This window comes from Lissotriton helveticus, chromosome 9, assembly GCF_964261635.1.
Source record: "Lissotriton helveticus chromosome 9, aLisHel1.1, whole genome shotgun sequence".
NCBI lineage: Eukaryota > Metazoa > Chordata > Amphibia > Caudata > Salamandridae > Lissotriton > Lissotriton helveticus.
In genome coordinates, this window is record NC_136070.1 from 461410693 (window position 1) to 461425552 (window position 14860).

At 40.7% G+C, this 14860-nt stretch overlaps 1 protein-coding gene across 2 annotated transcripts in view; it reads left to right on the forward strand.

Moving 5' to 3' along the window:
* The window catches only part of LOC144781426 (inverted formin-2-like), a 363383-nt gene that overhangs the window by 302166 nt on the left and 46357 nt on the right, over nt 1–14860 (forward strand). For both annotated transcript variants that reach the window (XM_078660278.1, XM_078660277.1), the window contains exons 17-20: nt 1974–2097; nt 4891–5055; nt 7959–8061; nt 12118–12264. In XM_078660278.1, the coding sequence (XP_078516404.1) occupies nt 1974–2097; nt 4891–5055; nt 7959–8061; nt 12118–12264 (539 nt within the window). The remainder of the gene's footprint in view (nt 1–1973; nt 2098–4890; nt 5056–7958; nt 8062–12117; nt 12265–14860) is intronic.

Here is a 14860-nt window from a genome sequence, read left to right on the forward strand (position 1 = left end):
ACCCTCTCTCACTAAACCGGTTAATCATCACCAATTTTTCTGCTTCATATTCCTCCATACTGCTTATATTTCTTTTTGCTCTTAGCAATTCCCCATAGGGGATGCTTTGAATTAGGCTGTAAGGGTGGGCACTTGAGGCAAAAAGGAGGCTATTGCCCGCCGTTTCTTTTCTGTGAAGTTTTGTTAGTAGTTTGTGATTTTGTACTTGCTTTGAATTGCTAAGGGGAGTGGTGAAACATGCTAGAAGCGCATTAGCAGCTATTTGGGGAGGCTGGTCTATAATAAGGAGACATGAAAGGCAAAGCAAAAATAACTACAAGAAAAGCATATAGTGAGGCATTCAATGCAAGGTAGACGTGTAGTGGGATAGGACACAACCCTTTATAAAAACCGTCCACTCATTGAGGAAAAAATATGAAAGCTTGGGCACATGTTAATTTTTTATGTTTTGTTTTGGCAAAACACACTTTTGCAACAAAATTATACAAATTTTACATAGTAATTAAATAATTATACAAGTGCATGTCTTTTTAGCCAGTGATAAACTCGTTGAGCTCCGTGACTTACAAATCAGAACTGCTAAGTGACAATTTGCATTGATTTAATTTAGTGATTCTGGCTATCAAATGTCTTGATTACATAGAGTTCCCAACAGTACAGTGTAATTTTGCAATGACATTTGCACAGACCAAGTTGTACAAAATTTGATTTGAGCTGGGTAGACAAAAATTGGTGCATAAGTGCACTGCACCAGGGTAGAGTTGTGTGTTTAAAGTTACCCATACAATTTAGCTCTTTGATGCCAAAGTTTTCTGGCATTTTACAAAAAAAGGTTAACTGTGGTACCACCTTCGACATCAAGATTGAGCTTTCGTACAGATCTATGTGTCCTATTGCACAATGACGATCGTACTTACATGAAAATCAATCTAAGCACGTGCACCACAGTATGCAATTGTTTTTGGTATACAGGCTTAAATTAAACACAAGGGTACCTACATTTGTGGACAGTAGTGTCTTTATGGTCCCGTAACAAGGCAACCCCCATTCCTGAGGGGTTGTACATTCAACCCACACCCATCCACCGCAGGAGTCACTGATCAGGTGACCCTGCCAATAAAAGAGGCTGTGCGCACATGCCCATGGTCAGTTGCATACATATGCTATGTGTCGCTCATTATTCCTTCTAGCAAGTTGGCCTAAGGCCTTCAACATAACGTAGACCATGTGCCCAAAGAAGTGCATGGTTTATTACTGAAGATGAAGTAAAAGATTTCACTCTTATCTGAATTTCAACATTGCTCATTATGCAAACTTTGGGGGAAGGAGTCTATCTTTTTGCTTGGTTGAGGGCTAGGACGAGAGGAAGGCAGCTGCTTTCAAAACTGGATGGACTGAGGCATCCTCTGCTCACTAATGCCTGAGATAAACCTGGTTGGCACAATGGACTATTATTTCCCTTTTAGGCAAATTATGTAATGCTGCTTGGCAAGCATACACCTTGATGCATTACCACTGAATTATGGAATTATTTCAGTTACTCTACAGAATAACACTAAAAACAAATTACTTTCTAGCCCATATAAGAAAAATATTCTGTAAAATTCATAATTTGGCTATTTATTTACGACTATGTATATGCATTGTAGCTTTCTCGTGCTTTTTAGAATGGCTTGGAGTCATTGTGCATCATGGGTCTGGTACCAACCAATTTTCCTTTCCTGGTCAAGCATGGGACCAATACAGCTGGTGTCATTCGATTTCGATACTTTGAAGCAATTAAGAAGCAAATTGAGAGGTTCAGTTTTCCTCCTATCACAAATGTTACTCCGGTTGTAATTTCAGTATTAAGCATGGTCCTGAATAATTCAGATCCCCACTTGTGAAACGAGATGGATAATGATTTAGTCAGAATTTATATGACTTTCATGTTTCAGTCTTTTTACCTTTTTCATTGCTTGTTAAACTTTCAGAATTAACATAGAAAATCTGTACTCCGAAACCACAGCCAACTTGAAAAAGTTGAGGGAAATTCAGAACAAAATGTCCTCCCCCGCAACACAAGACGTAAAAGAGCAGTATGAGAAACCAATTCAGGCAAGTACTTTTCTAATATTGAAGAACGTCTCTCTTGTCAACAAGTCCCATGTTATCTTTTTTTGATATTCGTTGTAGGCCTGATAATGTCTGTAAGTTTAATTACTGTATGTAATTCCATTGCATATTGTAGTGCTGGGATATCTGTCTAGGCACAGAGGTCTTTTTGGCATCTTCACTCTTTTGAGTCAAGATCCTACGGTTGGGAATGACTAGCCGTCAGGCTAACAACTCTTTTGTTGATAACCACATTCATGCAACTGGACCTGTGTAAGGGTTCATACATCTAACCGACATTTTATTTCTGTCTCTGCAATTGTCATAGTGTGCCTTCAGTTGGGGTTGTTTTAAGAGAGTTCGTTATTCAGTATGATGTTGGTCTGTTGCTTAGCTACAGCAACCATAACACCAATCAAATATTTTTCAATCACTTGTTGGGATTTTGTTTTTATTTACACCTTCTCAATTGCCATTACTCCTGGACGTGCCATACTGGACCAGATGATTTGGGCCGGACTGGGAACTCAAAGCAGCCCTGACAAATTTTGTCAGAGCAGCTCGTACGGTACATAGCGAGTGCAGCGAGCAAGCCTGACCACTACAGAGGGGGATCTTGGGGTTGTGGGCGGGGAGGGGGTATTCCCGCCATGAACATTTTGGGGGTGCATTTTACAACACATTTGTTAATCTTTATTTAATTGTATTTGCTTTTAAAGCATAGTAAATAATGACCTTTCTGTGCCCCAGGATGCAACAATATTTGCTGGGGGTCTTCAATGATTCCCTAAAGTTCACCCTCCAACAGTGCCTCATATCTCTCCATAGCACCTCATATACCAGTGTAGGGTGTTGGAGCACTTTACATCACACACATGCAGAGACCATGAATCATACATGTGTAAATCAGCGCATAAAAAAAGTTACACTAGGTAAAGGGACAACAAGGTGTAGGGAATTGACATGCCATCCAAATTGGTAGGCATTTTTTTGCTTGGTCTGGAGAAGCACAAACCCAGCATTCAGAACATAACATAGTGGTTAGTGTTGACTTTAATAATAAGAATTTATTTATATCCAAACAAATGTGTTTTACCAACATCCGGCTAATGAAAGACAAAAACATATCTTACTAACCTGTACCATGCAGCTTACATGCATCCCTTTGATGGCAGTTTATAATTCTCTGTGCTAGATTATGATTGTAATTTATGAACATCACAGTAACAAAACAATCTCTGTTACAAAAGTAGTAACCCACTGAGCTATGCACATAACATATTGTTGTTTGATATGCATGGTACACAATCTTTGCAGCAGGCATATCAACCTTCTGCACTACCCTAGATGAGCCAAAGCTGCTTCTAGACAAAACTCCCATCTCTCTCCAGCAGGTACATTAACCACTGTAGTTATCTAGGCACTAATATTTTTGCCCAAATACTGCTGGATATACATGGAACTTTGCAGTGCTTTTAAATCTGCTGCACTGTTACAAAACCAGCCCCCAATAAAAAAAACGCCACCCATTCTTCCATCCTCTAAGGGAAATGCATGGCCACTCCAGCCTTGCAGAAGATATATGGCAAGAGCTGTAATCTTCATTGTTTCAATTGTATAGGACAACACATCTTGGCGGAGTGTCATCTCATTTCCTGAACATGTTGGAAATATAGTACACTAAAGCTTGGAAGTGAAGATTGAAACTGAAGGCATTAATGTGGAAAAATAATTGCATGCATATTTTTTCATGATTTTGTGAAATAACCCACCAATAAATTGTTCGCGTTATGCATTGTTCCAACATTCTGTTCTTCACACCGGGCATCCCAATAAAGGAAAAAAAACATGGCGTAGATGGAACCATGAAGGTATTGATCTGCAAAATGGTCAGTTAAACACATCCTAAAGAGTGTGGCTATTTAGACAAGAACACTCTGCATTAAAACACTGGAATGCTTAGCAATCCATTGATGACAATGGAGTAGCTCCATGCTTATAATGGCTGGTATATACCTTCTGCTCCAACTTTCCAATGTTTGTCTCTCTGTTTTTGGCTTTTTAATTCAGAATATGTTACCCTCAGTGGGTGGAATGTTCTAATAGCCTTGAGCTATACTGGTTGTTAAAGGCCTGCTCCATCGTTATATCCCTCACCTTCGGCTCGAGCATATAACTCTAGTTCAGGGCCTCTAACACCTGGTATAGCTCTCTGCTGCAGGCTAAACAGCTTTATAATATGACTTATTATTTTGCTATCCCCAATATAGTCTTACATTGTTGCATGAGCAGTGATACTCATTGAAATAACAGGACTAGTCAGAAGGGGGGGGGCTATATCACAAATACAGCCTGGGGCCGCTCTAAGCTATGCTATAAATACTAAGCCTATCAAGCTAGATTTATTCAGGTTTGTTTCAAATATGCCTACCACTATTCAGTAGCACAGTTGTCTAATGGCAAAACCAATTTTTTCACTGATTGAGCATTCCAAAACTCTTTTTCTTTTCAGCTCATTGAGGTTGGGTATGTCAGATATTACAAATTAACTTTTACTACAGTGATGGCAACATGTTTACATTTTGACAAAATTGTGTTTCTGCACCTTTGGGATGGTAATACGTAGGTTTCATAATGTTGTGTAACCATAACATTTGAGTGTAAAAGGGATCTCCATTTTCAAATTGTAATGGCTTTGTAACTCATACAACTTCTGAGTTGTCTATTAAATACAATTGAAATAATTATGCAGTGTGAATGTACACATAAGACACTAATATTACTTTTTAATTTCAGGACTGTGTTGATTCATTGAGATCGCTAGAGGAAGAGCTGGAAAGTATTGAAAAGAAGAAAGCAAACCTTGCAGTATACCTCTGTGAAGATGTAAACCGTTTGTCCTTGGAAGATACATTTTCCACAATAAAAACATTTAGGGACCTCTTCCTTAAAGCGCAGAAGGTTTGTATTTAAAGGTCACTGGTCCCTCCTTAATCCACTGGAACAATAGAAACCTCTTATAAAGGAGGATATGGTCGCAGATTCTGATCTGAGCTGGAGAGGATAACATATCACAGATATTCTAAATAGCTTCCAAGAGATTCTAAATGTAGAATATTTTTTAATTGTTAATGTTTAAAAGGTTGCACTGATGCATGAAAAATGTTTTTTTCTGCATCATGCCTTGCTATTTTCTTCATCACACATACTAGATGCTATTATTGCAAATGCAGTAAGGTGGCCAATGCCAAAATTCTATCTAATCTGTCACTGGGTGCCTATAACATAGATGAGGTTTCTTGAAAACAGTCTGTTTCATAGATGTTTAGTTTATTCGATAAGAATATTCTATGAACTGAATATATAGCTAGATTTGTTACATTTTTTAAATGATAGCTGTTTATTATGCAGTAAATTATTGTAGGCCGAATCATTACAGTAAAGCATACTGCTATAATGCTGCCTATTATTAACTAATAAGCACATGGTCTATCTTTGTTCTAATATTCTACACATTATAATATAATTATCAGATAAGATACTGAAAAGCATTTATCAAAAATATAAATCAAGATCAACATATCTATTTCATTTGCCTTGTTAGATACGAGAAATAACTTACTAATTCAGTAACCCAGCATATGTGAAATTGTTTGCATTTGGGTTACCACAAATTCCCTAAAGGGAATCGGATGGCATTGTAGTAACAGTAAAGCTGTGTCCTTCTTCAGTGCTTCACATACACACATAATAGGAGGAACAGGCACTTTTAACTAAAAGTATGTATTACAACAGTGTGAACCTGTTAATAAGTAAATCTAAAACGTTCACACAAGATATCCTAAAAAAGCAAGAAGTAACATTGCAAACGAGAATAAAATTAACATTCCTAACAAGGTTAAAATGTCATCTAAAACCCCAAACCTATTTTTATGCACTACCCTAAGAGAGTTTAAAGAGGAGCAACTTGCGAACTACAGTGTCTTGAGGGGAAGCAGTGCACTGCATACCTTGTTGACAGCACAAGCTGTCATTATCAGAAGAGCCGGGGAGGAAGTGTTCTCTGCGAAAGAAAAACATATGTTGCGGTAGCAGCTCACCTTGGGGACTATGCTCTGATAAGCTTCAGGCCTGGTTCATCCGTTTCTCTAATTGCAGGCAGTAATCATGATAGTCTTTGGATGGTAACATGCATGATCATCTGGGATGAAGGACCTCTCGCCCTAAGGGGTGAAATGGTAGGCCTTAAATACAGAAAAGTAATCAGTGATAAAAACCTCTGACATAATATTAGGTACTTTGGGTATAGGTTATAGGTGCCAGAGAAGGGGTCCTAGACATATCTTCAAGAAAATGAGAAGCGAGGTGACGTTAATTTGAACTACACCTCTCTGATGAATTATCAAGGGATGTTTCTTGATGGCCTTGACATTGATAAAGGAACACTTGTTCCAACCAGGTTCTCAGCAGGTGTGCTATCTAGGTCCTTATTTGACCACCTTGACACTCTCTGTCCTCTTCTCAGTTCAACGAATAAGGGTGGACAACATTTGTGGTATTATTGTTTACAGCCGATTTGACAGAATTCGGAAGGGTTGCAATCTGAAATGGATCAGAGGGCCTAACTGGAATGGAGTCAGAACTTAGGGACTTTATGTCAATATCATGTGCAGCTTTTCTCCCGGCTGTCTATTTCTATCTCCCAAAAAGCTCTGTCCCATGGATATTCAAGCCGCAAACATCACATTACAGTGTCAATATGGGGAAGCTCCGGCACAGTCCTCCCTGCCTCAGTGTGTATATCTCTGCTGAATTACATTAGTAAGATCCTGCCTAGAGTAATAGCTAATCCCAAACAAGCTATTTTTGGGAAACATTATATCTGGACGATTGCCAATTGGAGCAAAATATGCTTTCATTTGCTGTATTGATAAATCCATTTTCTACTCCCATTCTCTGTTAGGAGTATTAGGAGATGGCGAAGAAGCATTTGATTTTGTGCAATGGGAATTCCTTCCATGTATGTTACACTGTTTAGTTCTAAAACAATTAAATGATAATGCTAATCTTGATTTCTATAAAGATCCTTATGATAGAATTGTCATAGATGAGAAGTTAAGTAAACCGTTTCATAATCAGAGAGACGCACACTAAATGTAGCCTTTGTCGCTTGCACTATTCCTTGTCATTATTGAGTCCCTTGTAATTAGCTTGCATTCTGATGCTCGGATACTGCCCTTTCTCTTAAGGAATATTCCAATAAAAACCAAGCTTTCTGTAGATGGTTTGTTAACAGTAACTAGCAAAATAACTGCCTATTAGTGACTTAATCAAAACATGACTGATTTTGGCCATTTTCTTGTTTATTTATTAAATGATAAGAAAGCAGATGTCATACACCAACAGATCCAGTAGACTCTATCTGTGCCACTTGGCTAGAAAACCTCCAGTCAATACAGCAAGTTATGACTATTATCTTCAAGAACCATTTTTCCCTTTTGCCTAGGACATAAGACAGTCTTTCAACTTTGTACATAGGATTCTGTTCAGCAAATAAGCAGTTTGTGTGTTCTTGGAAGCAAGCAAAGTTAACTACAAAACGGTTCCACTTGAATGGAACACAGGCTGGCTTTTATCATGAAGAACAAATCTGATTGGTACTGACTTCTAGCTTTTAAATAACGAATCCTAATATGTGAGATCATGATTTTCTTCTAAAACAAAATACTTTACCAATTTACTCATGATTATACTTTTAGTCCACACCTCAGTTAAAGAATTCCAGTGCTTTTGGCATTTGCATTTGGCCTTTCTATTTGAACTTCCTAATATATCTAACTGCCAACTACTACATTTCATTGTAGGACAACAAAGACAGGAGGGATCAAGCTGAGAAGGCAGAGAGGAGGAAGAAGCAGGCTGCAGAGGAGGAGGCTAAAAGGCCAAAGGGAAAAGATGGAAAGCCAGGTAAGTTGTATCTATATTTGGATTGTACCCCTTCCATTTTGTTCTGTATTTGGCAGCGAGCACAGCACTGGCTGATTACTGACGCTATGCTCCAGTTCTGGCATCATTCTGGGACTAGATGTACATGATGGTTGTTCATAATGCTGGTGGCAGTTGGTGATTTTTGCTGAATGTGGTTGAGGCTGTTGCAGATGATATTCATAGGACCTGGAATAAGAGATTCAACAAATAGTGGGTAGGAGGTCAATGTCCTCTCGTACACACAGCTAGAGGCACATGAAAAGCCAAGTACTCTAAAACATGAAGATTGACACACTCTGTGTCTGCACCATATATGTTCTTTTTACATTTTGTCATTAGTGTAACAGATTAGCACCTATTGGTAAAGGAAGCACATCTCCTATCCAGGTTGCACGTTTCTGCTAATTCACACATTGGCACGAGGTAGTAAGTGCCACATACAATAGGAAAACCCTAGAACAAGGAAATAATTGCCAGTGTACCCTTTGAACATGTAGTCTGAAAGGGGTAGGTATCAACAGCAGCGTACTTTCCCACTAAGGGGTACAAGTGATATCAGAAACAATAGAAAAATGTCCTGTGACACTTGAAGCCTTAGGGCCCCATTAGGATGTCGGGCAGATCGCCACCACCCGCATGGCGATCCACCAGACATTCATCCCGTCCGCCACCCATTTCCCGCCGCCATATTACTATGGCGGGGGGACCACGGCGGACAGAAAGACTGTCTGCCGCTTTTCTACTCGGTCGACAAGTCGACCGGGTGGAAAAGAGTTTAATATGGTGGCGGTGTCTGCTAGACACCGCCGTTCATATTATGATGGGGCGGACACATGCCTTTCCGAAAGGAATGCAGGTATCTCTTGCGGGGGCCCGTTGTGGGCCCCCTGGGATTCTGGGGGTGGGGGTAGCACATAGGGGGTACTTATGGTACCCCCCTGCATTTCAATATACAACGTGGCCGGCACCTCGCGGTGCCTATCACTTTGTGCATTGAAATGCATGACATGCATTTTTAGCATTGCGGCGGGCGGTGCTTTCAGAACCGCCCGTCGCAATGTTAAAAATTTGGGAAGCGCCCGCCAATGTGGCGGGCGCATCCTAATGACCCCCACGGGACACCCGGCGGTCCCTTTTTGCACCAGGATGGAAGGCGGATAATGTCCACCGCCATCCTAATGTGCCCCTTAATGTAAAAAACCTCCCTATGTTGAGACAGATTTTTCCATATTTTATGCTTCATAATCACCACTCCAGTTGATCCTCTCCTTTTCCCTAAACTGACTGTCAAAGACACAAGGTGCAGAAGGAAAAGAATGATGGGGTGCCTGTTTGGCACGCAGGCATTTGCAATGAATACCTTCTCATTGATTTCTTCTTGCCTTCCCTCTCCCTACGTAAGCTTAGCTAAATGTAAGAGATTAGCATGCATATGTTATGACCGTTTCACTTGTAGAATGTAGATTCAGGGCACAACATGCTCTGGCAGCTGCTGAGTGTCGTGCTGAGTGTCGTGAGTGCTGAGTGAGCTGCTGAGATGCTGGTCCCAACAAATAACTAATTTGTAAGTAATGTTTTTTTCCATCATGATCCAGTAGAGAGGCCATGGTTTGTCAGCTCTGTAAGCATGTGTGCATCCATAAACCCCAGGACGCCCCAAGAGTAGTGTGACTTGTTGACAAATGCATTGCTTTATCATCCAGTCGGACATGAGACGCACAGTGGATACATGTAGTATGTAATTAAAAGGGATCGAAATGTTGTCTACTATATGTACACCGTAAACGCTTTCCTAGCCAATATTACTCATGTGTAACGATGTCCCATCACATGTTTGCTTGTGCTAATTGAATGTATTGAATGGACAAGCAAGTCGCTCTGCATGAGCCTTACTGTTTGCTTTTTCTGTATTTCTGTATATACTGAATGTATGCTTAGTAGGATGCCGGCTTGTGTGCCACTTTATTGTTTTCGTCTCAGTTTTACTAATTAAAACATTTCTGTCCGGCTGGACAGCTTCAAATATAGTTTTGACACTGGTTCTATATTTATCTTTTAAGTTCATCGTCCTTGTTTAGGGACTACTGTGTTTAAAACATGTAGTATGTGAGGACTTCTAACATAAAATAAGTAATAGATTCCTGCGTAATGACCATTGATTAAATTGTGAATAATGTTAATCAATTTCCCAAGTAAATGAGGGTGTACTTAGGCCTGTGCAATGGCTGGTGTTATGAGCAAAACGGTCTTAAAAAAAGAAGGTCACACTCCACAGGATCGAAGATGGGATATGTGCCTCCCAGAATGCCCTTGGGGAATGCAGTCAGATTCTGGGGGGTGGGGGGGAGGGAGGCTCTGGTCCTCTCCAAAGACAAGACAGGGTGCACATCCAAATATGCTGCCCTTTCTACAGTATCCACATTGTCAGTGTTATTGCCTGCTCACTATGCAGCCCCCTAGAGTGGGTGAAGTTTCTGGCTGCACCCATAACCATAGGTGCTGTCACGACTCCCCTCAAGGCCCGGAGGGAGGGAGGTATTTGTCAGAAACATGTAAAGCAGCAGCTTCAGCTACCTATCGCCTGTACTTTCTCCAACACATGAATTTGCCCCTCACCTGCCATTCAAATATAAACCCTTGTTTCCCCCTATCCCACTCCACTGTCCTCCCTTCATTCCACCACTCCCCAGCAGTTGTATTAAAAAGGAATAATTGTTGTCCTGCAATAAGCCACACACTCTCCGTGCCTTACCTTGCCACCTAGCTCTCAGAAAGCCAAAACGACATGGCCTCGGACTTTCCTATTGGCAGTGGGTTCTGGAGATACCCATGGCTGACGGGGGAGATACCACCTGATGGTGTCCTAACACCAATAGCTTTCGACCACCCCCAATAAATCTGTGGAGACCCAAGATGGGTGAAAATCAGTGGGTAAAGCAGCAAACTATCATTGAGTACTCCCCTGCTTCACGTCTGCACTGAGGAAAGACCAGGGAGTCAATGCTCCCCTTTAAGATGACGCAGCTGTGAAAAATAATTGCTGTGACTTAAGAGCAGTGATAAACATAATAATCCATATTTGTAAAGCACAAACATATCACCCCTTAAGGTTTCAAGGGGCTGGGGGCCATCAGGGAGATTAAGGAAGCTGTTGCCCAGGCTGACACCGGGGATCGAACCATAAGCCCCGTGTTCCGGAATGAGTCGCACTGGCCGCTGCGCCTCACTTCTCCCTCCCAGATTTGAAATCGGGTATTTATTCCAATGGCTTCAGTTCAAGGCAGGTTTAGTTAGATTTCTGCAGTTACAATGTCTCTGAGCAGATACACCTCTGCTCACAAAACAAGCTTCACCATCATTGTAAATTAAAAATTGTATGTAATGACTGGTCTTATGCCAGATGAACCTTGGTTTATTAATCCATGATGAATATTTATTGATGTTTTAAATAACAAATCATTGAGTGTGAATGTCAGTCAGTCAGTCAGTCAGTCAAATACACTTTATTCGATTTGTTAAAAATCATAAAAGACATAAAACATTTATATACAAATATAAGATCACATGTTTCATAAATTTACAAAATCCGGGCAAAAACGTTGTATACAGTAATAGGACACAGATGCAATACAGGCCAGTGTTTAAGTGGTGACTCTATAAAACTATACAAAGCCCCTCGATGTCACCATTTTTGTTTTGGTTCTATAAGCCGCCACTAAAAAACTAGCCACACCAAATATGATGGGGGTACTGCCCAAGGACTGTAGGTAAACTAGAGCCGGCCTGACTTGAACAAAGCCGGCTTCTATTAAAATTGGTACCAGATATTTTTTCCTAGAGTCCGAATATAAACCGCAAAACATAATAAAGTGCATGGTGTCCTGTGGGGAGAATTCATCACATTTACAAGGGAGAGTGTGAATGTGTACTTTTCAGTCGCTTAGATATCAATGCCACTGCAAGTGGTGGAAAGATGTTTGACCTGCTGTGTTCGTGTTGCTTCAGAATAATCCGTTCCATGTCTGTTTTTACTAGTTCATAAAGGTGTGGTGAAAGTTGAAGAGGAGTGCATAATCGACGCCTTGCTTTCGGATATAAGGAAAGGATTTCAGCTACGGAAAACTGCCAGAAACAAAAGCGACACTGACGGCGCCCAGAAAGCTGCTGATAATCAAGGTTTTGGTAAGAGGTCAACGCGCATGAACCTGGTGTGGCTTGCTCGACACTAATCTGCTGCACGCATCTTCCGGGATGAGAGGACTTCCGGCTGGACTGAACAGCCTGCTTTTTGTAATGCCGCTTTTGCTCTTTCTCTTCAAGCAGATAGATTTTGCTTGGCTTTTTCTAAGACTGTTCATTACTTTAATTGCTTCTCCTGTTGCATTACTACGCTGTTAATTCTTTCTATGGTGCATGTCGAAAATCAATTGTGTAAATACAATAATTATTAGTATATTTTTAATGGCACGTTTTTTCAATCCTAACTATGCTTATACGCGTTGCTTTGTTTTGCTTTCCAATGTTTGTTTTTCTGGTTTGTTCTGTACTGAAACTCAATTTGTCAGTAAGCTAATGTTGACAAAAATATTGTGTGATAAAATGCATTTGCATGGGCACTTAACATCAGCATGGCTTACTTAATTTGATTGTTTGAATGTTTGAAAAAATGTGTTAATGGTGTTTAAAAAAAGAAACTGTGCTAAAAAAATAAAGTCGGACATTTTGAGAATATTGGTACAATTGTCGGCTTGCTATATTTGTCATTGGCCTGTGGGAATATGTATGTATAATGAATGATTTATGTAGAATGGAATCTTTAAGCATACTAAATACCAAGAATTGGAATTTTAAAAAGTTTTACTTTTTTAAAGGTATGTAATGTGATCTGGTACTAAATACATTTGCCAACGGAAAGAGCTAAATATCATGGATAAGAACCATTGAAATAGCAGGGTGTCACCTCTGACATGATTTGTAACCAATTTAAGATCCAAACCAAATTGACATTAGTTTATAAACTACCTTATACCACTCTCTTCAAGGATGTTTTTGTAACCTCAATACCCGAACTGGACTATTGTCTCCTTCCCTCTCCCCAAACTCCAGAGAAATGGGAGAATTTGACTCAATCATGTGTCTACAGCACTGCCAAGTATACCACACATTATTCTTATGTGGTGGTATACATCACCACACAAATATTCTTAGTCACACATTTGTAGCGCCCCTGATGAAGCGGTGTGTGGGAAGCTAGGGGAAATTTCTCTGTTTATAAGTTTTTACCACCACACCTTATACTCATACTCTGCTACCACAAACTTCGATATCTCTGTGATTGCCCCATATAAACTCTACGTCAACCATAAACTATAAGGGTCCACTGATGGATCTTTTAGTCAAGCTTATAGGGACTTGGATAATCAGAGACGTATGGCCACTCCTTAATGAGGACCTGGAATAAAGAAGTGCCTTACTAATAACCTATATACACATAAATATCTATGGCTCTAAACTAAGAAAACCAATCTATTTCTAATAGATTGGTCAAAGCACAAAAATAAATTTGATTCATTTAATATTAGTTATGAATTGAATACAGGTAAATCACAATACATCAAAGTCTGGGGCAATATACATCTCAAAATAGTGCCTGGTGAACGAGAGAGAGAGAAACCAAAGATTTGTTCGTAGATTATCAGGAACGTGGACTCAAAGGGAGCCCAGAAGGATGCTAGAGCACAGCGTGCAATAGCCGGAGTCTTTCAACCCTTCAGCTGAAAGGCTTGGTCTGCTCAACTTCACCAACCACTAAAGCGCAGGGAAATACAGGAGAGCTCAGTTTCAGGGAAAGTCAGAGATCAGATGGACAGCATGTCAGGCCAATAGGAAGTTTCGCAAGAACAGCAGCCCAATCCTTTTCCCACAGGGCAGTTATACTTCCAATCGTTCATAGTTCCTCCCCACAAAATAACTTAAGCACAGTTTGATCTGGTTTGCAACCATTCTGCATGCATTTACAATGCAGGTTTAATTCTCACGTGGTTTACAAATCACACTGTTAGTCATGCTCCTTAAGTACGTATTAGTATCACACTATCCAATGAGCAGGAATTGGAAGAGGAAAATGATAAGATAATGACGCCCCTTCAACCCTGACACCACCGGCGATGTGGGGCACAAGCCTTGTAGGAGTAGCAGCTGTATCAGTAGTGTGAGCCACCACTGCTGGCACAGTGCTGTGAACACAGCACTACTACCACTCTCAGCCTGCTTAGCGCTGCCCACAGTCTCAGTTGTATCACTTACAAAGACTGTAAACAAATACTGTTTACTGAACATGATTAGCACCACGGTCCGTCATCACTCAGCTCGGCAACGGCGGCCTCGGTACCACATAACATCCAATACACTCTGACAACTTCCTCCAGAGAGTACTTCTCCCCGTGGCACCTGGGTTTGTGTCATCGAGCATGACACTGTCAGTGTGTCCATAATAACAAGAAGTCCGTGATTGTGCAGTGGTCCGGCAAAATGTTGCTTTGTGTTAGGGCGCGCCCTGCCACAGGCAGAGGGAATGGTACTGGTGGGGACCACGGCCACACTGTGGCAGTGCTGCATGGAGACAGGACTCTGCATGAAGTGTCTGTGGAGAGGGACTGACAACATTCGGGTGTCAAAGGATGTATTTTATTTACAGTTGGGCCGCGCATGGCCCTTTGGGCTGCACGTACTGACACCACTTAATGCATCCAAGACATGCTTGCTGTAGGCCCCAGCA